General features: G+C 40.5%; 2 protein-coding genes across 2 annotated transcripts; both read right to left on the reverse strand.

Annotated features, from left to right (window-relative positions):
* Positions 1-140: 140 nt before the first annotated feature.
* LOC100824100 (serine/threonine-protein kinase STY46) lies at positions 141-6354 on the reverse strand. The gene is made up of 14 exons (XM_010235941.3): positions 5634-6354; positions 5161-5288; positions 4615-4684; positions 4413-4523; positions 4106-4156; positions 3783-3919; positions 3351-3458; positions 3199-3272; positions 2451-2626; positions 1751-1846; positions 981-1061; positions 816-866; positions 567-713; positions 141-473 (listed from the first exon to the last, which is right to left on the reverse strand). Exons 1-14 carry the CDS (start codon positions 5949-5951, stop codon positions 414-416), a joined length of 1608 nt encoding a protein of 535 aa, XP_010234243.1. The 5' UTR covers positions 5952-6354; the 3' UTR covers positions 141-413.
* An 8295-nt stretch (positions 6355-14649) lies between these two features.
* LOC112271876 (serine/threonine-protein kinase STY17-like) lies at positions 14650-16741 on the reverse strand. The gene is made up of 4 exons (XM_024462085.1): positions 16399-16741; positions 16211-16295; positions 15496-15606; positions 14650-14879 (listed from the first exon to the last, which is right to left on the reverse strand). The coding sequence occupies exons 1-4, from the start codon at positions 16650-16652 to the stop codon at positions 14805-14807; spliced, it is 525 nt and encodes a 174-aa protein (XP_024317853.1). The 5' UTR covers positions 16653-16741; the 3' UTR covers positions 14650-14804.
* Between the last annotated feature and the right edge of the window lie 1290 nt (positions 16742-18031).

Below are 18031 nucleotides of genomic sequence, written 5' to 3' on the forward strand. Positions count from 1 at the left end.
TGTACAGAATTGTTCGTATGATTTGAACTTTAACTTCAACGACCGTGTGTGTCCATTGATGCAGAGATCAGAGAAATCCACCATTGGGATTCACCGTATGTGCTAAACATAATGATAATAATGGTGTAGCGCATAGTACATAGTAGAAAAATGATGACATTGATGCTTTCCTTCAGCTTCAGCGTATAATATACCATCTACACATACATTATAGATACATCGTTTATTAAATGCGAGAAGGAACTACACGCTGCCAGGCAATTTTACAAACACTATGTTACACACGCACCAAAAATCCAAAAAAGGAAAGAGATGTGATACTCTGACCCACGCAACTCCATGCTGTTGGAACTTTGGGGAAAAGCAGCAGCTAATATATGTGAGATAAACCTTTCTGTATTTTCTCTCTAACCCTATGATTTCTTTTGGATCTTTTTGGCCCTATACCGTCGATGATGACCCCCTTTGGGCGTCTGCAAAATAAAATAAAATGCTTGAGTAAAGAAGACTGATTGTTCGTAAAAAAATTGCGTCTGGAAACAGCCTGATCAGTTCTACGGTTCTACCTCTACCGGAACTTGCTGTAACATGTCCTCGAGTTGTGTGATGATCTCCCCAAAAGCAGGTCGTATTTCAGGATCTTCATCCCAGCACTGTCGAATCAGTTTCGACAATCCTGGGTGCGTGCCTGATGGGATCTGCAAACGGAATCCCTATCGCAAAGCCAGCAGAGCATCGTAAGAGAAAACGACAAGAATGTGAACAAGAATGATAGCTCTTAGTTCGTCTAGGGATAGCCAGCATCACATAAGTACCTGCCTTACTCCCAATGCGGCTTGCAAGGGCGTCATGTCGTCATATGGGACCTACAGCAGAATTAAGACTCCACTGTTACTTTTGACCGGCGTAATATGGTAAATTAAATAAGGGTTTAAATAACTCAGAAGATAGCTCGAGATGTCTTTTGTACCAGGGCATACCTTTAATGTTATCAATTCCCATAGAACAATAGCGAAGCTGAACACATCGGCTTTGTGATCATAAGGCTTATGGTCAATAATCTATTAAAGTAAACCACATTAATAAGCTTCTCGCAAAATCAAACTAGCTGTTACTAGTAAACTTGCAGGGAATTATTCCTTTATTGAACTCAGCTCCATGAATCAGGTACGGAATTCAGCTCACAGAACATGTTACTCGATTCACAAAGGAATGTTAGATGTCCAAATGGCACAAATCCTCTCAGATTGATCCTATATAACCATTTTACTGTCAAAATGCAAATAATATATTAATACTGGAAGGTTAATCACTTCGTCACTGAGAAGTTGCAGAACAATGCCCCCTTTTTGATTTGTACACCATTGGCCAATCCATATTTTATCTAGGATCTGGCAGATCTCCTCAGAAATCAATTGTACCTTTCTTTATTTGTGAATAATGTCTAGGGCCAAATTCACTAATTGGTTACACCACATAAAAAATGTTGTTTTCCAGCACCATAATAAATTAGAAAGCAAGCAAAGGGATGCATGCTACATGCCAGCGAGGATGTGACTCAAGTAGCCCCTGAACTTCCCACGAGAAAAAACTCCAAAAGAAAGAAAAAAGGTGGCCAGAAAATAAGGCACAGCAGATAACCATGAAGAACTAGGCAGACTAAAGAAAAACAAACATTACATTAAAGCTTCTAAAAAAATGAAACAGAAAATAATTTGAAAAGGTAAAAGGAAAAATAATTCAACCCTACCTCGGGCGCCATCCATCTGTATGTTCCAGTTTCAGCAGTCATTTGGCCCTCCTGACTACCAATTCTAGACACACCGAAATCTGCAATCTTCAGAACCTATTTCCAAAAGCAGATCTACAAGTTAATAGGGAATGACTAGGTGAGTATTTCCAGAAGCATATCTACAACCATTTATATATCAACACATCGAGACGCAAAGCTTTTGCATTTTCTCGGAAAATGGTGAGATGACTTTTATTGCAAAATATTATCATCACTTTCTCATCCAAGTCTCGTAACAAGGATGAGACTTTGTATACCTAGAGACACACAAGTTATTGTAACATAAGATAATTGAGATTCACATGTGAAAAGATAAAAAATAAATAAAGGATAAGTAACTTGCCTAAACAAATAAAGAGATGATCAAAAGGGAAAATTGAAATTGAGTTCCTAAGCAACTAACCTTTTTCGAATGGAGTTAGATCTCATATTTTCGGGACACTTACAAGAATTTAGTTGACCTTCGCTATTGCTAGTTTGTCAGATGTGAATTGTAAATATTTATATCTTAAAGAATTACTCCATCTGACTAAAATGATCGGCCATTGCAATTCCTTTACATGTTTTCCAAGTTTAATACCACACATCAGAAATGCAGAATAAATTGGCCCCTGTATTCTCAGAACCAATAGCTTCAACTTTTGAATAAGTATCATACTTGTCCGTAGCCTTTGAGCACGTTTGCAGTCTTCAAATCTCTATGGATTATGTTATTCCGGTGCAGATATTCCATTCCTTTTGAGATACTGATAGCGATCCTTAGAATCTCATTGATCTCTAGGAGATCATTTTGCTTGTGTAGAAATTCATATAAGTTCCCTTCAGGCATGTATTCTGAAAGAAACAGAACCAACCGAAAAAGAAACATATGAGCTTACTGACAAAGTGGGTACGTTGAAATTCAACAGCTCACTCATAAAAGTAATAAATAAATAAATATGAGTCTAAGATACAATCACGCACACTGCTGTTCTACAGAGCAGACTAGGTGGTCGCTTAGGTCTTGAGTCGCCACGATTTGGCCATGGAAGGTCTTTTAGGCTGCATGGGGGAGCTGGTGGCAAAGTGTTCTAATTGGAATTTGGTTACTTGAATGAAACAAACCGAAGCCCTATAATCTCATAACGCAGAATGCCATAAAGAAAGAATACAGGAAATACACTATGATCAATAAATTCAGGATACACAGCCGATTACACAGTGCAATAACACAATATCTGTTATTCCTGCCCATTGAACTAGCAAGCTGTAAGCATAGGCAGACTTGATAGGAGCAACAAGTCGGAATGTTAAGCATATAAGAGGCATAGATATTTGATGGCCATGCAATGCATGTGTTTGTGGACATGAGGCTTGTTATTGGAGTAATTGATTCAGATCCATAAAAAAGGCAGTATTTATGGTACCTGTTACAATGCAACAGTTTGGATGCCTTGTGGATGCCCCATAAAACTGAAGGATGTTTTCATGATTAACACTCCTGGAGGAAAAATTATAGCGTACTTCAGAACAAGACATAACTGATTATTCAGTAACTGTTGCATTGCAGAAAGCTAACCTTAGAATAAGTACTTCCTGCAAGAACTCAACTTCTGAGGCGTTATTGAGATGTGCAACTCTCAGCATCTTTATAGCAACATCAGAACCCTTATATGTTCCTCTGTATCTGTGAAAGAGAAAATGAATGAGATTTGCTGGATAATTAATTCTACTGTGGCTTTTCCTACAAAAGAAAACAGAGGTTCATAATATATATCACAAAAGACTTCTTGAGGAAAAAAAGGCATGCGGTCTGCCATTCATATACTCCAGATAGGAGTGGAAGCAAAATGTCAGTTGGCTTCATGACCTTGTCAGCAGATGCCAGCATGCGTAGGTCTATACACTAGAGAGGTGCACTGGCAAGGTGGCAGTGAATTGGCATAATGAGCACTTCAAGTAAATAAACCCACCGGTGATCAGATACTGTCAAGTGTCAAACAGTTCTTACAAGTCTGCAGTAGATCCAGATGCAATCCTTTCCCCCTTTTCTACCATGCTCCAGTCAATTTCAGAATCTCCAACCTGTTGACGTAGCTCACGTATTTTCACCGAGGAAGAAGAATCTGTTGAACTAGATGGTGCTCCCTACATATTACATGGAGACAGTTTAACTCTATGTGGTAGGAAATGTTACATGTGACATCATAACCAAAGATGCAGTTTTTGTTCACAAGATACTGCATTTAATGGGATCATGTATGAGAGAAAACAAGCATACCGATGACTGAAATTGAATTATTCAAATAAGTTAAATGGAGAAGGGGATTATACATTTTGTTGCATTAGCTTATCCTTCAACCTTGCGATCAACTCATCTGTCCGCTGCATGTACAATTGCAAAGTGAGAGACATTTTCACCAAACCTTGCATATACAAGAGAACGCAATAAGAGATCAGTAGTCCCCTGTGTATGAGAAACGTAAGAAGGTAGCTATTTTTAGCTAGGGGCACTGTAAAGTTGCAAGTTTATTTAATAATTCTGGAGGTGATAGATTCAAATTCTAAGAGCAGAACGAAAATAATATGCTCAGAAAGTCATAAATAGATACTCCAGCACAACATCATGCTTAAAGTTTACCTCTGTCATCCACCCCTCAACAACAAAAACGTCCAAACAAAAGCCATCGGTTGTGGAGTAAACATGAGCTTCACGAATATTCAGTCCAATTTCAGATAACAATGCAGTTAGCTGTTAAAGAATCATTTTTCATAAGAACCTTGACATGCCAAGTACGAAAGCAAGCTATATGAAATTGGATACTACAAAACAATGGCATTACCTGACTAAGGAGTTTAGGCCTGTCGACGCAAGAGAAGATGATCTCATGAACAAGTTTATGGTTTGAATCCCTGTGGAGAATTAAGAGAGCCGATATTTACTAAATTCTAAAAACGAACAAGCTGGACCACTTGTAGAAGATGATTTATTGGAGGAAGGGCAAATTGCAGCCACTTATCTCCAATTTGAAAAAGGAAAAAATAGCCATTGGAAGTGAGAACAGCTGGTGTGAAATACCAAAAGAACCAAACATATAAAGGATGCTAATTGTACAACTTTCATTGTGCTAAGGACTGCTAGATTTTAATGATGCTAAGGACAGTCATGATAGCGAACCGAACTCAGTTCGGATGGTTAGCCTAGCGAGGTGCCGAGGTATGCTGGCTGCCCAGCAGGGTTCGATTCCCCAGGGTCACATTCTGGTGGCTCGCCTTGAGAAAATGAAATATATATTTAAAATATATACTGTCAGATGCCAATCGCGCCTGTCCTATAGTCTTCTTTCAACAAAAAAGGACAGTCATTATGCAATTTGAAAGTCAACTACCTTGACGAGGCAGACACAGAGCCCGTGTTATCAGCACCATGTTTCTTCTCCAAAGTGAGGTCTTCCAACTTTTGGCATTGATCAGACTCAGGATTTGTGCCCTCGCAATCCGATTTATCTGGAATGCACTGCTCACCAAGTTAGATCAACAGAATTTTGAAATACTAACAAATCACTCCTATTATTTCACCCCAAGAAAAGTTCACCATACCAACCAAACTGTTCTAAGAGTAATAACAAACAGGAAACTACACCGACTTGAGTCGAGCAAAACACCCAGATCAGTTGAGAAAATTAACCCAAAACTGTAATCGAATTGGCACAATCATTTAACCGATGCACATGTACTCCTCAATCAGTTCTTGATTACAGCAACAAGTGGTGCAATTAGCTCAGATTATAACAGTAAATGAAAACCTCCGATTGGTGGATTGCAAAGAGGAAGAAATCAGATGGATTATCGATATATATACCTCGAGGAAGCGAGCGCGGATGACGGCACCGCTGCTTCCTGGTAAAGCGCACTCCTGGAGGACACTCCGGTGGAGGAGCACGTCCTCGGCCTTCTTCTCGCCCAGGTCAATTAGATACCTGCGCGGCAGTTTGTCGAAATGGTTGTAGAGCATCTCCCGGAACGAGGAATCGTCAAGCCCTCCCTGCTTGCCGGCCTTCACCAGTTTCTCGTATATCTTACGCCGCAGGTCGCTGTGGGGCGACTTGGTGGCGTCCCTGGGCGGCGACGAGCTCTCGCCCGTCCCCTCCTCCAATAACAGCAGCGGCGGCGGTGCCATCGGAATCAATTAACCTGGAAGAAGAAGTCTTCGGGACGGCCGCGGCCGGGTTGGGGAATTTATAGAGCGTCCGGCGAAGCTGGGCGGGCAGAGCTCGAGCGCGAGCTCCGGATTGATTTGGTGAAGAGGAGAGTGGAGACGAAGAAGAAGGAGATTAAAAAAAAAGCAATAAAAATCAGATTTTTATTTGCCGGCGCCGGCTGGTCGATGTGCCGCGAGCGCGGGAACAGGGGAGAGTGACCCTTGGCGATGCCGGCGGTGACCATCCATTGGACGATGGATGCAGATCGGACGGCTGATCCTCCCCTTGCCATGGCGACGAGGTTCCCGAGAACGCCGGGTACATCGGCCAGCCGGCCGGCAGCACTTCCGGCCAAAGGCCTATTTTGGTGCAATGGTGGTTCAACTAAATTCTAAAGTTAAGACGTGGCTATTGCCCAGATCCAGAAAGACGATTTTCTTTTTGCTGATTTGTGCAATATTTTTTTGAGGGAAATACACTACCATAAACTCAAAGTGAATACACAATTTAGTCCACGAACTCAGAAAACACACTCATAAATCCCTAAACCAGTACTCCCTCTGATCTTAAATTCTTGACTCAAATTTGTCTAAATATGAATGTATCTATTCTTAAAAGGTGTCTAGGTACATGTAATATTTTGGCAACAATTTAGGATCGGAGGGAGTATTAGTGTAACACTTAGGTCAAAAATGGTTTGGCGGGATCTATTTCGGCCACCTGACAGCCACGTGAGTTTAAGCCAAAATGCGGGTTGTTGTTGGTGTTTCTCGGGGTTTTTTTTCGCCAAACTTTAACATAATTCTAAGACATATTTTAACCTAATTCTCCGTGGGTTGCTGCTAAATTATCATAATTTTCCGTAGGTTGCTGTTAAATTTTGCGAAAGCTCTCCCGAGAGGCCCCAACAACAACCGACGTTTCTTGCTTAAACCAATGTGGCTAACACGTGGCCGGAATCAACCTCGCCGAACTGTTTTGAACCTAACCGTACACTTTTAGGGCTTTATATGTGTGTTTCTGAGTTCGTGGACTAAACTTTACATCCATTCTGAATTTATGGACTAGCGGTGTATTTTACTCTTCTTTCTAATTGAAAGACGATGTTCCTAACAGTTTATTAGGGGAGATGTGTAACATCCCAAAATTTTCAAAACTCTCCATGTGCATTGCATTTCATATGCATCATGTCACTCTTGCATATAATCACTTTTAAAACCCCAAACTTAACCCAGAAAACCCTTTTGCAAAAATGCCTTTATTTGAATTTGAGCTTTGATCTTGCTTTTGAGTATTTACATGTTAACTCATGAGGGTATTGGCATAAAAAGGGATTTAATGCTTTTATAAAGCTATCCCATAAATTGGCTTTTGAAATTATTTTGAAAAATAGATTATTTTGTTAGCCTAAAAGGCCCTAAAAGCCATTTTATAGGCAAAAGTATTTTTAAATATTTTATTTTGAAGAAAATTCTTGTCCCAAAAGTTAGATCATATAAAAATATGATTTTACAAATTTTGTTGCAATTTATTCGGAGTGATTTGGAGCTTTGAATCAATTTTGGGGTTCAAAAACAGAAAATAGAAAAGGAAAAAGGAAAAGAAGAAAAAAAGAAGAGAAAAACCAAGGCCGGCCCGGCCTAATGGGCTGAACCGGACCGAACTGGCCGAGCCGACCCGGTCCAGCCGCGCACCCGAGCCGCCCAGTCACTGACCGGTTGGACCCGCGCCCCTTTCTTCCCCAACTGCTCGTCCGGATTCTCCGGCCACGCCCGCGAGTCCACGTCGAGCACGACTTCGGGATTTCTCCGCGCTCGAGTCCCCATCCTCAAATTCCTGCGCGTCATCCCAAAGCCCTTTTCTTTCTCCTCCATTTCCCCCAAGCCGTTCGCCCAATTACGCGCCGGTTGCTCCCAAATTTCTTGCCGGAGTTGCCCTCTGCCGCCGCCTATTTCGTTCCTTCGCCGCCGCTCCGGTGAGCTTCTCGCACCGCCGACCTCCTCTCCTCACTCCTCTCTTCCGTGCGCACCTCGTGACGCGGTTTTTCTTTGATTTTGGTTGCCGCAGCGAAGCCGCCGCCGCCGCCCGTGCTCACCGCCGCCGTCCACCGCTCCTCGCTCGTCCTTGGCGTCGCGTCCGAGGCCCCCGAGGGAAACCGCCACTGTCTCCGGGACTGCATCGCCGAGACGCTTCCGTTCCACCGTTTTCCGAGCCCCGCTGCCGCCCGAACAGCGCCGCCGCCATCACCCCCGGCTCCGACGACCTAGCGCCGCCCGGTGAGCTCTACTCCCCTCCACCGTAGATCTCTAATCTAACGGCCCAGATTAGAACCCTGGATGAACCGGTACCGGCCAGTGAGACGCTGCCACGAGTCCCATTAATTTTTTAACCCTATTCTCGGCCGAATTAAAATTTGTACTTTTGCAGAAAAGCCCTCGATTATTCAAACCATCATAACTTTTAAACCGTTTGTCCAAAAATTATGATCCGCACCTTTCTGGAATCCTCACAACATGTAGAATCTTTTGGCATAGTCCAATTTCAGTTTTGAACAACTTTGCCAGAAGCAAATTACAGAATGATTGAATATGGTTTAAATTTCAAATGAATTATTTCAAAATAGTTTTGAGCATGTTAGCTTGCTGTAAAATTATTTAAGTTTGCTCTCTGTCCATTAGGACCATAGGAGAAATTATTTTGTAAATGATGAGACCACACAAATTTAATCTTGCTCTATGCTTTACAAAAAAACTATATAAGCTTTTAATTAAAGCCTACCCTTGTTTCATGCATAGTAATTACCTACTTATTATTGTATTAATCTGTCCAAATCTTTTGAGAAGCCCTTCAAAACAGAAACTAAACAAGTTACATATAGAAGTAACCTAAGTGTGCATCATCATGACATATGCATCATAGCATGTTTATGTATTGAATGGCATGTTTATTGTGTGTATGCTTTCTTTTATTTTAGATTGTGTGGATTGTGAACCTTGTTGTTGCGAAGAGTGCGAGAACTATCACAACTTTGGACAAGGCAAGTTCACTTTGATCATCTCCTAAATATTTTACTATGCACTAGTTGTTTTATTAGATGCATTAGAAATATTACTCGTACCTCTATGCTAGTTATAAATGCCATGTAGTATAGTTTACCCTCGCCTTTTCCTTGCTACCAAATTGCCAACGATTGTAGTTGAATGCTAGGCTATGGTAGTACCGTGGAGGAAATTACTACATTATGATATTGTTATGCTTTTGACGATATGAAATGTTTTATTAGATGTAAGGCAAAACAATTAATTCAATGAATCATCCTGAGTGGGCTGCTTTGAGGATTTTGAGGTTATGCGACGTCAGGTCCATTTCTATGGGTCCCTCTAAGTCGACTTCCCGTGGATTCGGGAAGGGATCGTCCATGGACGTCTCTCCCGTGGATTCGGGAAGCGCCTACGTTGCAATCGTGGAATGCCACCCGGGGTAACCGAGACTGGACTAGTTTCCTATTTAGCAGCTTCCAGTACAACCACAATGCTATATGGGCTCTGGCGAGACAAGAGTAAGTTGTATGAACCTAGATTCAAGAAATTGTACTGAGGTAGAATGTGTAGGGGGAGCGTGATTCTCTCGTGGTTTAGGAAATTACCTTTGAAAATCTCATAATTGACGCCGTTGCTACTCCACCCTGAGGACAGCAAGGGGTTAACCCGTCGGTTTCTTGTGGGGAATGTGTACAAACTCTCGAGAGCGTCAAAACTAAGTACTTAGCTGTGTCCCCGGCAATGGACATTTTGAGCAACTAGATGTGGAGCTGTAAGGAAAGTCTCACTCATTCTAATTTCTTAATAAAATGAATGGTTTGAACTTGGGTTTAGGAACATTGATGTGTCTACTCAATGTCCTTAGTTTAATAGGAGCATGGGTGTGTCTATCCATGTCCAATAGTGATAAAATTCTATTTGATTAAAAGATAGGATTAAACAACTAAGCTTTTATGCAAATAACCTTGAACCCCACTTTGTCACATTATGCATATACTTGGTAGGTTCTGTTATAACTCCTGATGAATCTTGCCAATACATTCAATGTATTGACCCTAGTGGCTGTATCGTTTAATGATGAAGGAAGCTCCGACGACGAGTAAGATGTACGTTCTGCTTGCATTGGGTTACGAGCCTATATTCCAACACGCTCTCACCGTGGCGTTGATGTAGCCCTTGTATCTTTCGCTTTCTGTTGCTAAACGGTTGTTTTATTTCCAGCTAACCCATGGAGTTATGCGAGTTTGTAAGTACTTTTAAATTATGGATGATGCGTTGTAATATTGAGATCTTTGTTCTATGATATTACATCTTGAAACTGTGTGTGCTAGTGAGTCGATCCAAGGACTAGCACTAAAAGCACAGAGATCGAACCCGTGTACGAGGGCGGTCGCTTCAAGATGTATGTTCATTATTATGTTGTCAAATTAAAGAAATCCCAGCTATATATGATGCTCGATAGATAGAAGACAAGGACTTGGGCAAAATCAAGAGTAGTTCTGCAGATTACGTATATTTCGCACTGAAATGCGTGATACTATGTACTAACAAGTGCAGTTTTTTGGGTGTGAACGAGATAGCAACACAGAGTAGATGTAACAAAAGAGAACTAGGCAAAATAAGATAACAACAATCATCAATGTATTACTTACTTACCTTTCGAGCATTGTCGAGAATACATACTGAAAATGACATGATTCATTATTTGTAATGGTCGAAACAAAAACAAACAACCAATTGATCCGATTCATTTGAGAGGAGAAAACCATAAGTCTTACGTACGTTAACAATTACTGGCTGAGAGTGACCTCACAAAAACATAACTAGTGACGTACTCCATCATGCATGGAAGGATAGGGGAAAACAAGAACACAGTAACCATCAAGTATATATGTACGCCCCTCATTTCCTATAGGAATTAATAAAACAATCTTATTATGCCTATACTCTTATTTTCATGGACAACGATGTGTTATCAAAATCTCCAAGAGACTCCCAATAAGAGACAAAGGATGTGGCAAACATTAAAGAGTTTACATAGGGATATATCACTTTGCAGTATCCCCTGCTTACAATAATCCAATATGCATATGTATCCAACAACACCAATAATATATATAGGATGCGACATCAATATGACCATGCATTTCACACAAAATAAAATTGGAAATTTGGAGGTATACCTTAGTATAGTCAAAATTTGAAAACATATGCTCATATATATCGTCCTAAATTGTTAGATTGCAACTCACTTGGAAATCATATGTGTAAAAATTTGGGTCCAAATTACTATTTGCAGATTATACATATACAACTATATGTAAATCTACAATCGAACACCAACGCTCAAAAAGATACATTTTTATAAGTAGTCTGTGCAAAGACGTCCATTTTCGAAAACTAGAAGAGTAAATATAGACATTTGCTAATTATGTCGACTCCCCAATAGGGGACACATATGTGGCAAACATCAAAATACCTTGTGTAGGTATAATCACAATTAATATATATAACAGGCGTTCTCGAAAACTAGAAGAGGACGCTTGCATACATAGTTGTCGAAACAAGAAGCCGCGTAACGAATAAGAGCATCCCATGCAGCCGATAGAGATCACCACTAACCTGCAAAAAAAAAGATAGAGACCACCACTGCAATTTTTATTTACATTAATTCTTGGCTGGCTGGAGCTAGCTATATAAGACAGTTGATAAAGTTGATTAATTCTTGGAGCTGGATGGAGTTAGACAGTTAATAATCTGGTGATGCTGAGAACACATACGATACATGCTGAAAATTGACACGAAACAACTAGCTAGAAAGCTAAGATGGACGATAGAAACAGTCGAATTGATCCAATCAAGTAATGGGACAAGCTAATTACGTAAGCATTAACATCCCCGGCCAGCTTGACGGCAACAGCAATAAATCTTGAAGCATCATATACATCGATCGCAGTGCAAGAAGCAACCAAATCACCCTGCTGCGCTAGCTAGGATTTACCGCCACAGCTAGCTAATATAACTAAGCTAAGCTAGCTAGCTAGCTAGCGTTAAACTGATTATTTAGAGTTTCATAATTTGGAGGCAAATGCATGCATCGATCTCGCGTTATCCATGACGTGCGGATTGAAATGTACAGCTACGAGTATTATCTTACCCTCTGGATTAATATATAATTCACAAAGTACGCTATAGCTTGCACTGATCGACATTATATCAAATTAATGTGTGTTGTTTCTAGCTCTAGCTAGCTGCCAACGTATCTAGCTAAGCTATCTAGATAATTAAGGGATGGGCACTGTCAGCAACTGATGCTTACATGTATCCTCATTTTAGATTCAGACTGAGAAGCTACGTACGTGCCGGCCCCTAATTTATTTCTTCGAGTATTGTAATTTTGGAGCAACCTAGGTTTAATTTATTTTGATAAGATCCCTCCTATATATAGTGACACTTATCGATCTGTTGTGTACTTTCCTTTAACTAATTTCCTACTTATGTGTCTTGGTACGCTCGATTATCGTCTTTCGTTCTTAATTGCCAAACTTTTGAAACTTAGTTAATTAGTTTGACGACCGGTATCATTTAAGCTTGGACATTTGAAACTCACAGTCCCGTGTAGATCTACATGTCTCTCGCAAAGTACATTCTTCGGATTATAAAATTTATAGATATTTATAAACTCTATAAAGTTGAAACCCACTAAGTGCAATTAATTTAGCAAGCTGCAAATGTAGCCTATCCACATCAGCAAATAATTACCAATTTTCATCTAATTCCCATTCTAATTTCCATCAGCACAATATAAATCGTCATCTCCTTTTTTCTACAAACGTTTCCGCTCGTGCGCTCACGCGCTCTTGATCAGGCGGGTCACGGCCCAGCCCACAGCTCGCAGCCCACCTGCGCAGGGGAAACTTCCCGATCCCCATCCCTGGCTAACAGCTGCTTCGCCTCCCATGCGCCGTTCCCCATGCCGCTGCGAGGCTGCGATCAATTATATCCGTAATAAACTGCATCTTAGTTTCTCCCGTTAATGCTCACGGTGTTTGCCCTTCCAGTAACTTCCGTGTAGCCTAGCGGCCAGCATTGCGCCACGCCATATTATTTTCCAATACCACCGGCCAGTACACCTCCCCCCAAATGTCTCCTACCACAAAGATCTGTTGCTTGCTCAGACCAGGCCACGGTGATTTTCCCTCTCTCTTTCTCTCCTCGGCAGCAAGATGAGGACGATGGCCACAATGTTTCTCTCCTCGCCAGGGGCTCCTCATACCATCAGTGGTCGTGTACCCCTTCAAGGCGGTGAGGGAGACGGCGGAGGACACAAGGCGGACAGTGCGCCTCGGGAGGACAAAAGCAGCGAGGGTGACAATGCGGCAGCGGGAGCAACCCCAGTGACGGAGGCGGCGGAGCCCTTCAAGGCTGCGAGGGCGAGCAGGCAGACCAGGAAGACGAGAGGTAGAGAGGAGGGGTTGGGTGCTACCATGTGCGGAGTCACCTCGAGCAAGCCTATGGGCGGCTCCGGTCCTAGGGAGGAGACGTCGGCTGAGTTGTGGCAAGGAGGGGAGCAGCGCAGCATGCGCGGGGCTGGCATATGAAGGCGGATGTGCTCCAGGTGCCCAAGACGACGCCCCTCAGATCACCCACACCGGCTGACCAGCGGCCACTTCGTTTCCGTTTACTTTTAGGGGTCATCTCTTCCTCTCTTTTGTTTGATTGATTGTGCTACGAACAAGCCCCCTAGATGAGCTTCTTTGGAATTTTTGCAGCAGAACAACCGAAGAGAAAGCAATGATATCCTGTTTGAACCTCTACTGGATGTTATTGTCGGCAAAAGCAATATCTTCAACTACCTGGAGTAACTTAAATTCAATTTGGTATGTACGGTATCACTTTGACAAAGTATGATTTATATCACCTCCTTTCTGTGTTGCAGTGGGATATTCTATGTGCTCACAAAAACACAAAAGAAATATTGGCATATCTGCGGTTCATTCTTTGTATTTTTAGAATTTTCTCTGTCTATGATCAAAATGCTATTTCATGTAACTTTCTATTTATTCCACGACAAGAATTTAGAATTCGGAGGGAATATCTATCAAGAATGTGCTTTTGGACATGCCATTGTGGTTCATGCTTGGTACTTTTAGCTTTTCAATCGGAACTTCTAATAATAATATTACTACTTTATTAATCTCATATCTCTTTTAGTTGATACTTAACATGGACCATACTCTTTACCAAGTGTTTCCGCAGCAACGCGTGGAGTATTATCTAATTAGATTAGACGGTTTGGTTCATCCGTGCGTCATTAGCTTTAGATGCTCTCCTATTGTACTTACTGGATGGTAACGCGCACTATTAGCTGGCATTTCTTGTTCAGGATGAACCTTGCCATGTATAGTGACACTTTTCTGGATAGCTATTGAAAATATATTACACATTATAACTCTTCTCATCCACCGTAGAATACACAAAGAAAATGGAAATTAATATAGCCTAAGCCTATGATGCAAGCACTCGAGTTTGCAATTTAATGGCACGCTAGACATGTTTATTACATTGATATTTGGTACATACAAATGCACAACCATATAGGTTTTGGGATTTTATGGGAGATTACACAAATATATAAATATGTGTCTGAAAACACTACTCACAATTCAACAACAATACATGTTTTATTGTACATCGGTACCTGGTAAACGTATAAATGCTCAACGAGAGGTACGCTTTGGAATTTTACGGGAGATTACACAAATATGTATAAGTATGTGCCTCAAAACACTAGGGGCACTCATTGTCAACAGGTTTTCTGCGCATCATTTCATCCTTTATTGCCTCGAGCAAATCTTCAGCATCCTGAAAATCAATACAATGAAAATGATCAGCACGGACCATTATGATCAATATATCATACCCATTGAATATAAGAAAAATGCAGCAAAACTCACTGATGTGAATAAATGCAACAAAAGTCACTGATGTTAGTTCACTTAATCTGCCCTCTGGATTTTGCATATGAACATATATACACAGAAATAATTAAGCTTGATATCTACTATATAGATCAATAAATATACGTTGAGTTGAACAAAACTCATTATGTGATGGTAGTTCACTTGATTGTTTATCAACTACTCCCTCCGATCCTAAATTATTGTCGGTTTTAATACAAATTTGAACTAAAACCACGACAACAATTTAGGATCGGAGGTAGTACTTAATTTCTTATTCCATACATGCATGAGAAACTACTTAATTTATTGAATTAATTTTAGAGAACGTACAATAATGTTTTTGAAAACACAACACATGCAACAAATAAACAGGTATTTCTTTGAGACTTCACTGTTTTTTCTATAGCTAGTGAAAGAAGAACTTAAACCAAAGCTAAATTGTTTCGGGCAACACATTTTTTATTTACTAACCCAGCCGGGTAGCATTAATTATTAATTGCAAACAAATATTTTTTTACCTCTTGCCACCAGCCATCGACTCGAAAAATGCTCAAAGAGAAGCCATCTGTCGTGGTGAAGACGTGAGCTTCACGAATATGCACTCCAACCCAATACACCAAAGCAGATAGCTGCGCGTCAAACATACAATACATATCGAGTTTAATGAAATCTGATTACTCCGCAAAATAAAACATACAATAGCATATAACTAATATCGAGTGTCAAACTCTTGAGTAAATGCATATATTACATTTTCCATGTAAAATGATTTTAGATTTTACACTCAACTTCGTGCGTACACACCCTTCTAGCTGCCGTGGAGTGAATTTAAGGTAAACTAAAAACAGTCAAAAATAATTTTAGTTAATTTAAATTGGTTATACAGTTATGTGATATTTGTAGGGACTTTATGCACGAGAAAGGAACAGAATGGAGGAGGGAGGATGGAGATTAAAGTAAAACTGAGTTCTTTATATTAAGGTGAAAGGATGCCAATTAATTACCATAAATTCAGCTTCAAACTCTTAAAAAGTTATAGAGCATATATTGTGAATTAGCATAATTTTAGATTGTAATTCCAGAAAAATAAGAACATGTATTACATACCTAAATTAATTATCGTGGTAAAGGTAAAGTGACTTGAAAATCTTAAATTCTCTTCGAAAATTTTAAACTCTCTTCGATGGTTAGTTAATCAATAGTATCGCCAACTGATCAATTAATTATCGTTACCTGGCTGAGGAGCTTGGGTCTGTCGATGGTAGCAAAAATGATCTCATGGATAAGCATCTCTTCATGTATTGCAGCAGCACCTGATCTGTATAGGCGCGCATATATATTTACATTCAGGGAGCTAGCTACAACGAGTTCAGATTTCAGAATGAATTAACTGTACCACACAAACATAAGCACACATATACCTCATCTCCTCCGGCACCGGTGGACAATCGCCGCCACCGCCGTTGGCAAGAAGGTCATGAAGGCGGCGCACGAAGCGGGCGTGGACGACAGGGCACTTCCCCGGCTGTCCGGCGTCGGCGAGGAGGCTCCTGTGAAGCAGAAGGTCCTCCAGCTCGTCGGCACAGGCGCAACGTAGGTAGCTCTCCGGCAGCCGCTCAAAGTGCTGGGCCAGGTCGTCATGCCGGAGCATCGACGACTCATCATGGTTTCTCATCTTGATGGCGAAGATATCGAACGAGAATTGGTTTTGGAAATGTCGATCAGTGCGTGTGTTGTGGAGATCTACTGGTATATATGAGCTGCCGAGCTGGGTTTTGGCCGTAGGCTTGTAGCAATGTAGCGAGCTGCTAGGCAGCTTCGTCCAGTAAATAAATTTGATCCATCGATGGGATCAATGGAGATGATGGATGCACCTGGGGTAGCTAGATTTGTTCGTTAGTAAAAGAAAAAATCATTAGGTGCATGCATATACTAAGGTAGTATCATCAGTATAATGCACTATTTTTATTTTTATTTTTATTTTATGTTTGTACGCATGAAATATGTGTCTAGATACAACTCCTCTAGAGTCTCGTATAAAAAAGTACTCCCTCCGATTCTAAATTGTTGTTGAAATATTACATGTATCTGGACGCTTTTTAAAAATAGATACATCCATATTTGAACAAATGTGAGACAAAAAATTAGGATCGGAGGGAGTAACTATTATTTAATATTTAAGGAACTATTATATATATTTATACGCAAATACCTTTTAGATAAAAAACATATATAACTTATATTTTGGGTTGCATGATAATTCAAGAGCAAGTGTCTCTATCTTTGGTCGGTGGTAATTGGTAAGTATTCTTCTACCCTGCTTAGTTTCGACCGACCAACAAAGAGTATTTTTATAGCAGAATTGACCCACGTACGACATAAGTCGGTCCGATTTTGTTACGATCTCATAATGTGTGAGATCAAGATAGGCAATCAGATGGGGGTTGAATGATTGCGCGGAAGAAAATTAAAACTTTTTTCGAAAGTTCAAACACTAAATCACCTTTCTGTCCGTGATAGTAAAACAGCCGTAACTTTTGATTGGATGAACCAAAAAATACGTATGAGTATGCAAAAGAAAGATATTGAAATTATCTAACCAACGCTACAAGATTCAGCTCAATTGGACTTACCAATCGAAAGATATGATCAAAGCAGTAACAGCTGACAGAAAATTACGAGAATTAATCTATAATCGATTTCGAGGAATAATAAGAAAGATGAAGTAATCGCGATCTTTCCTTGATCTCATGATAAACCTGCAGCAAAGTATTATGAACTTGTGATAAATCTGCAGCAAAGTGTTAGAAAAATCTAGCACGAAGAATCCACGAAGAACAGAGATGACACCGCCAACGAATCTCTTTATTGCAACGATGTCGATCGATTACAAAAGATGCAACCATGCATCCAAGAACTCTCCAAGAATTGATCTAGATCTAAAGCTCTGAGTTTCCTCACGTCCTTACTAAAAGCCTAACTAGGACGCCCTCTATTTATAAGGGAAAATTCGTGATCCTAAACCGAATCCGAATCCAACACCAACTCCTCTGT

This window comes from Brachypodium distachyon, chromosome 3 (assembly GCF_000005505.3).
Source record: "Brachypodium distachyon strain Bd21 chromosome 3, Brachypodium_distachyon_v3.0, whole genome shotgun sequence".
Classification (NCBI taxonomy): domain Eukaryota; kingdom Viridiplantae; phylum Streptophyta; class Magnoliopsida; order Poales; family Poaceae; genus Brachypodium; species Brachypodium distachyon.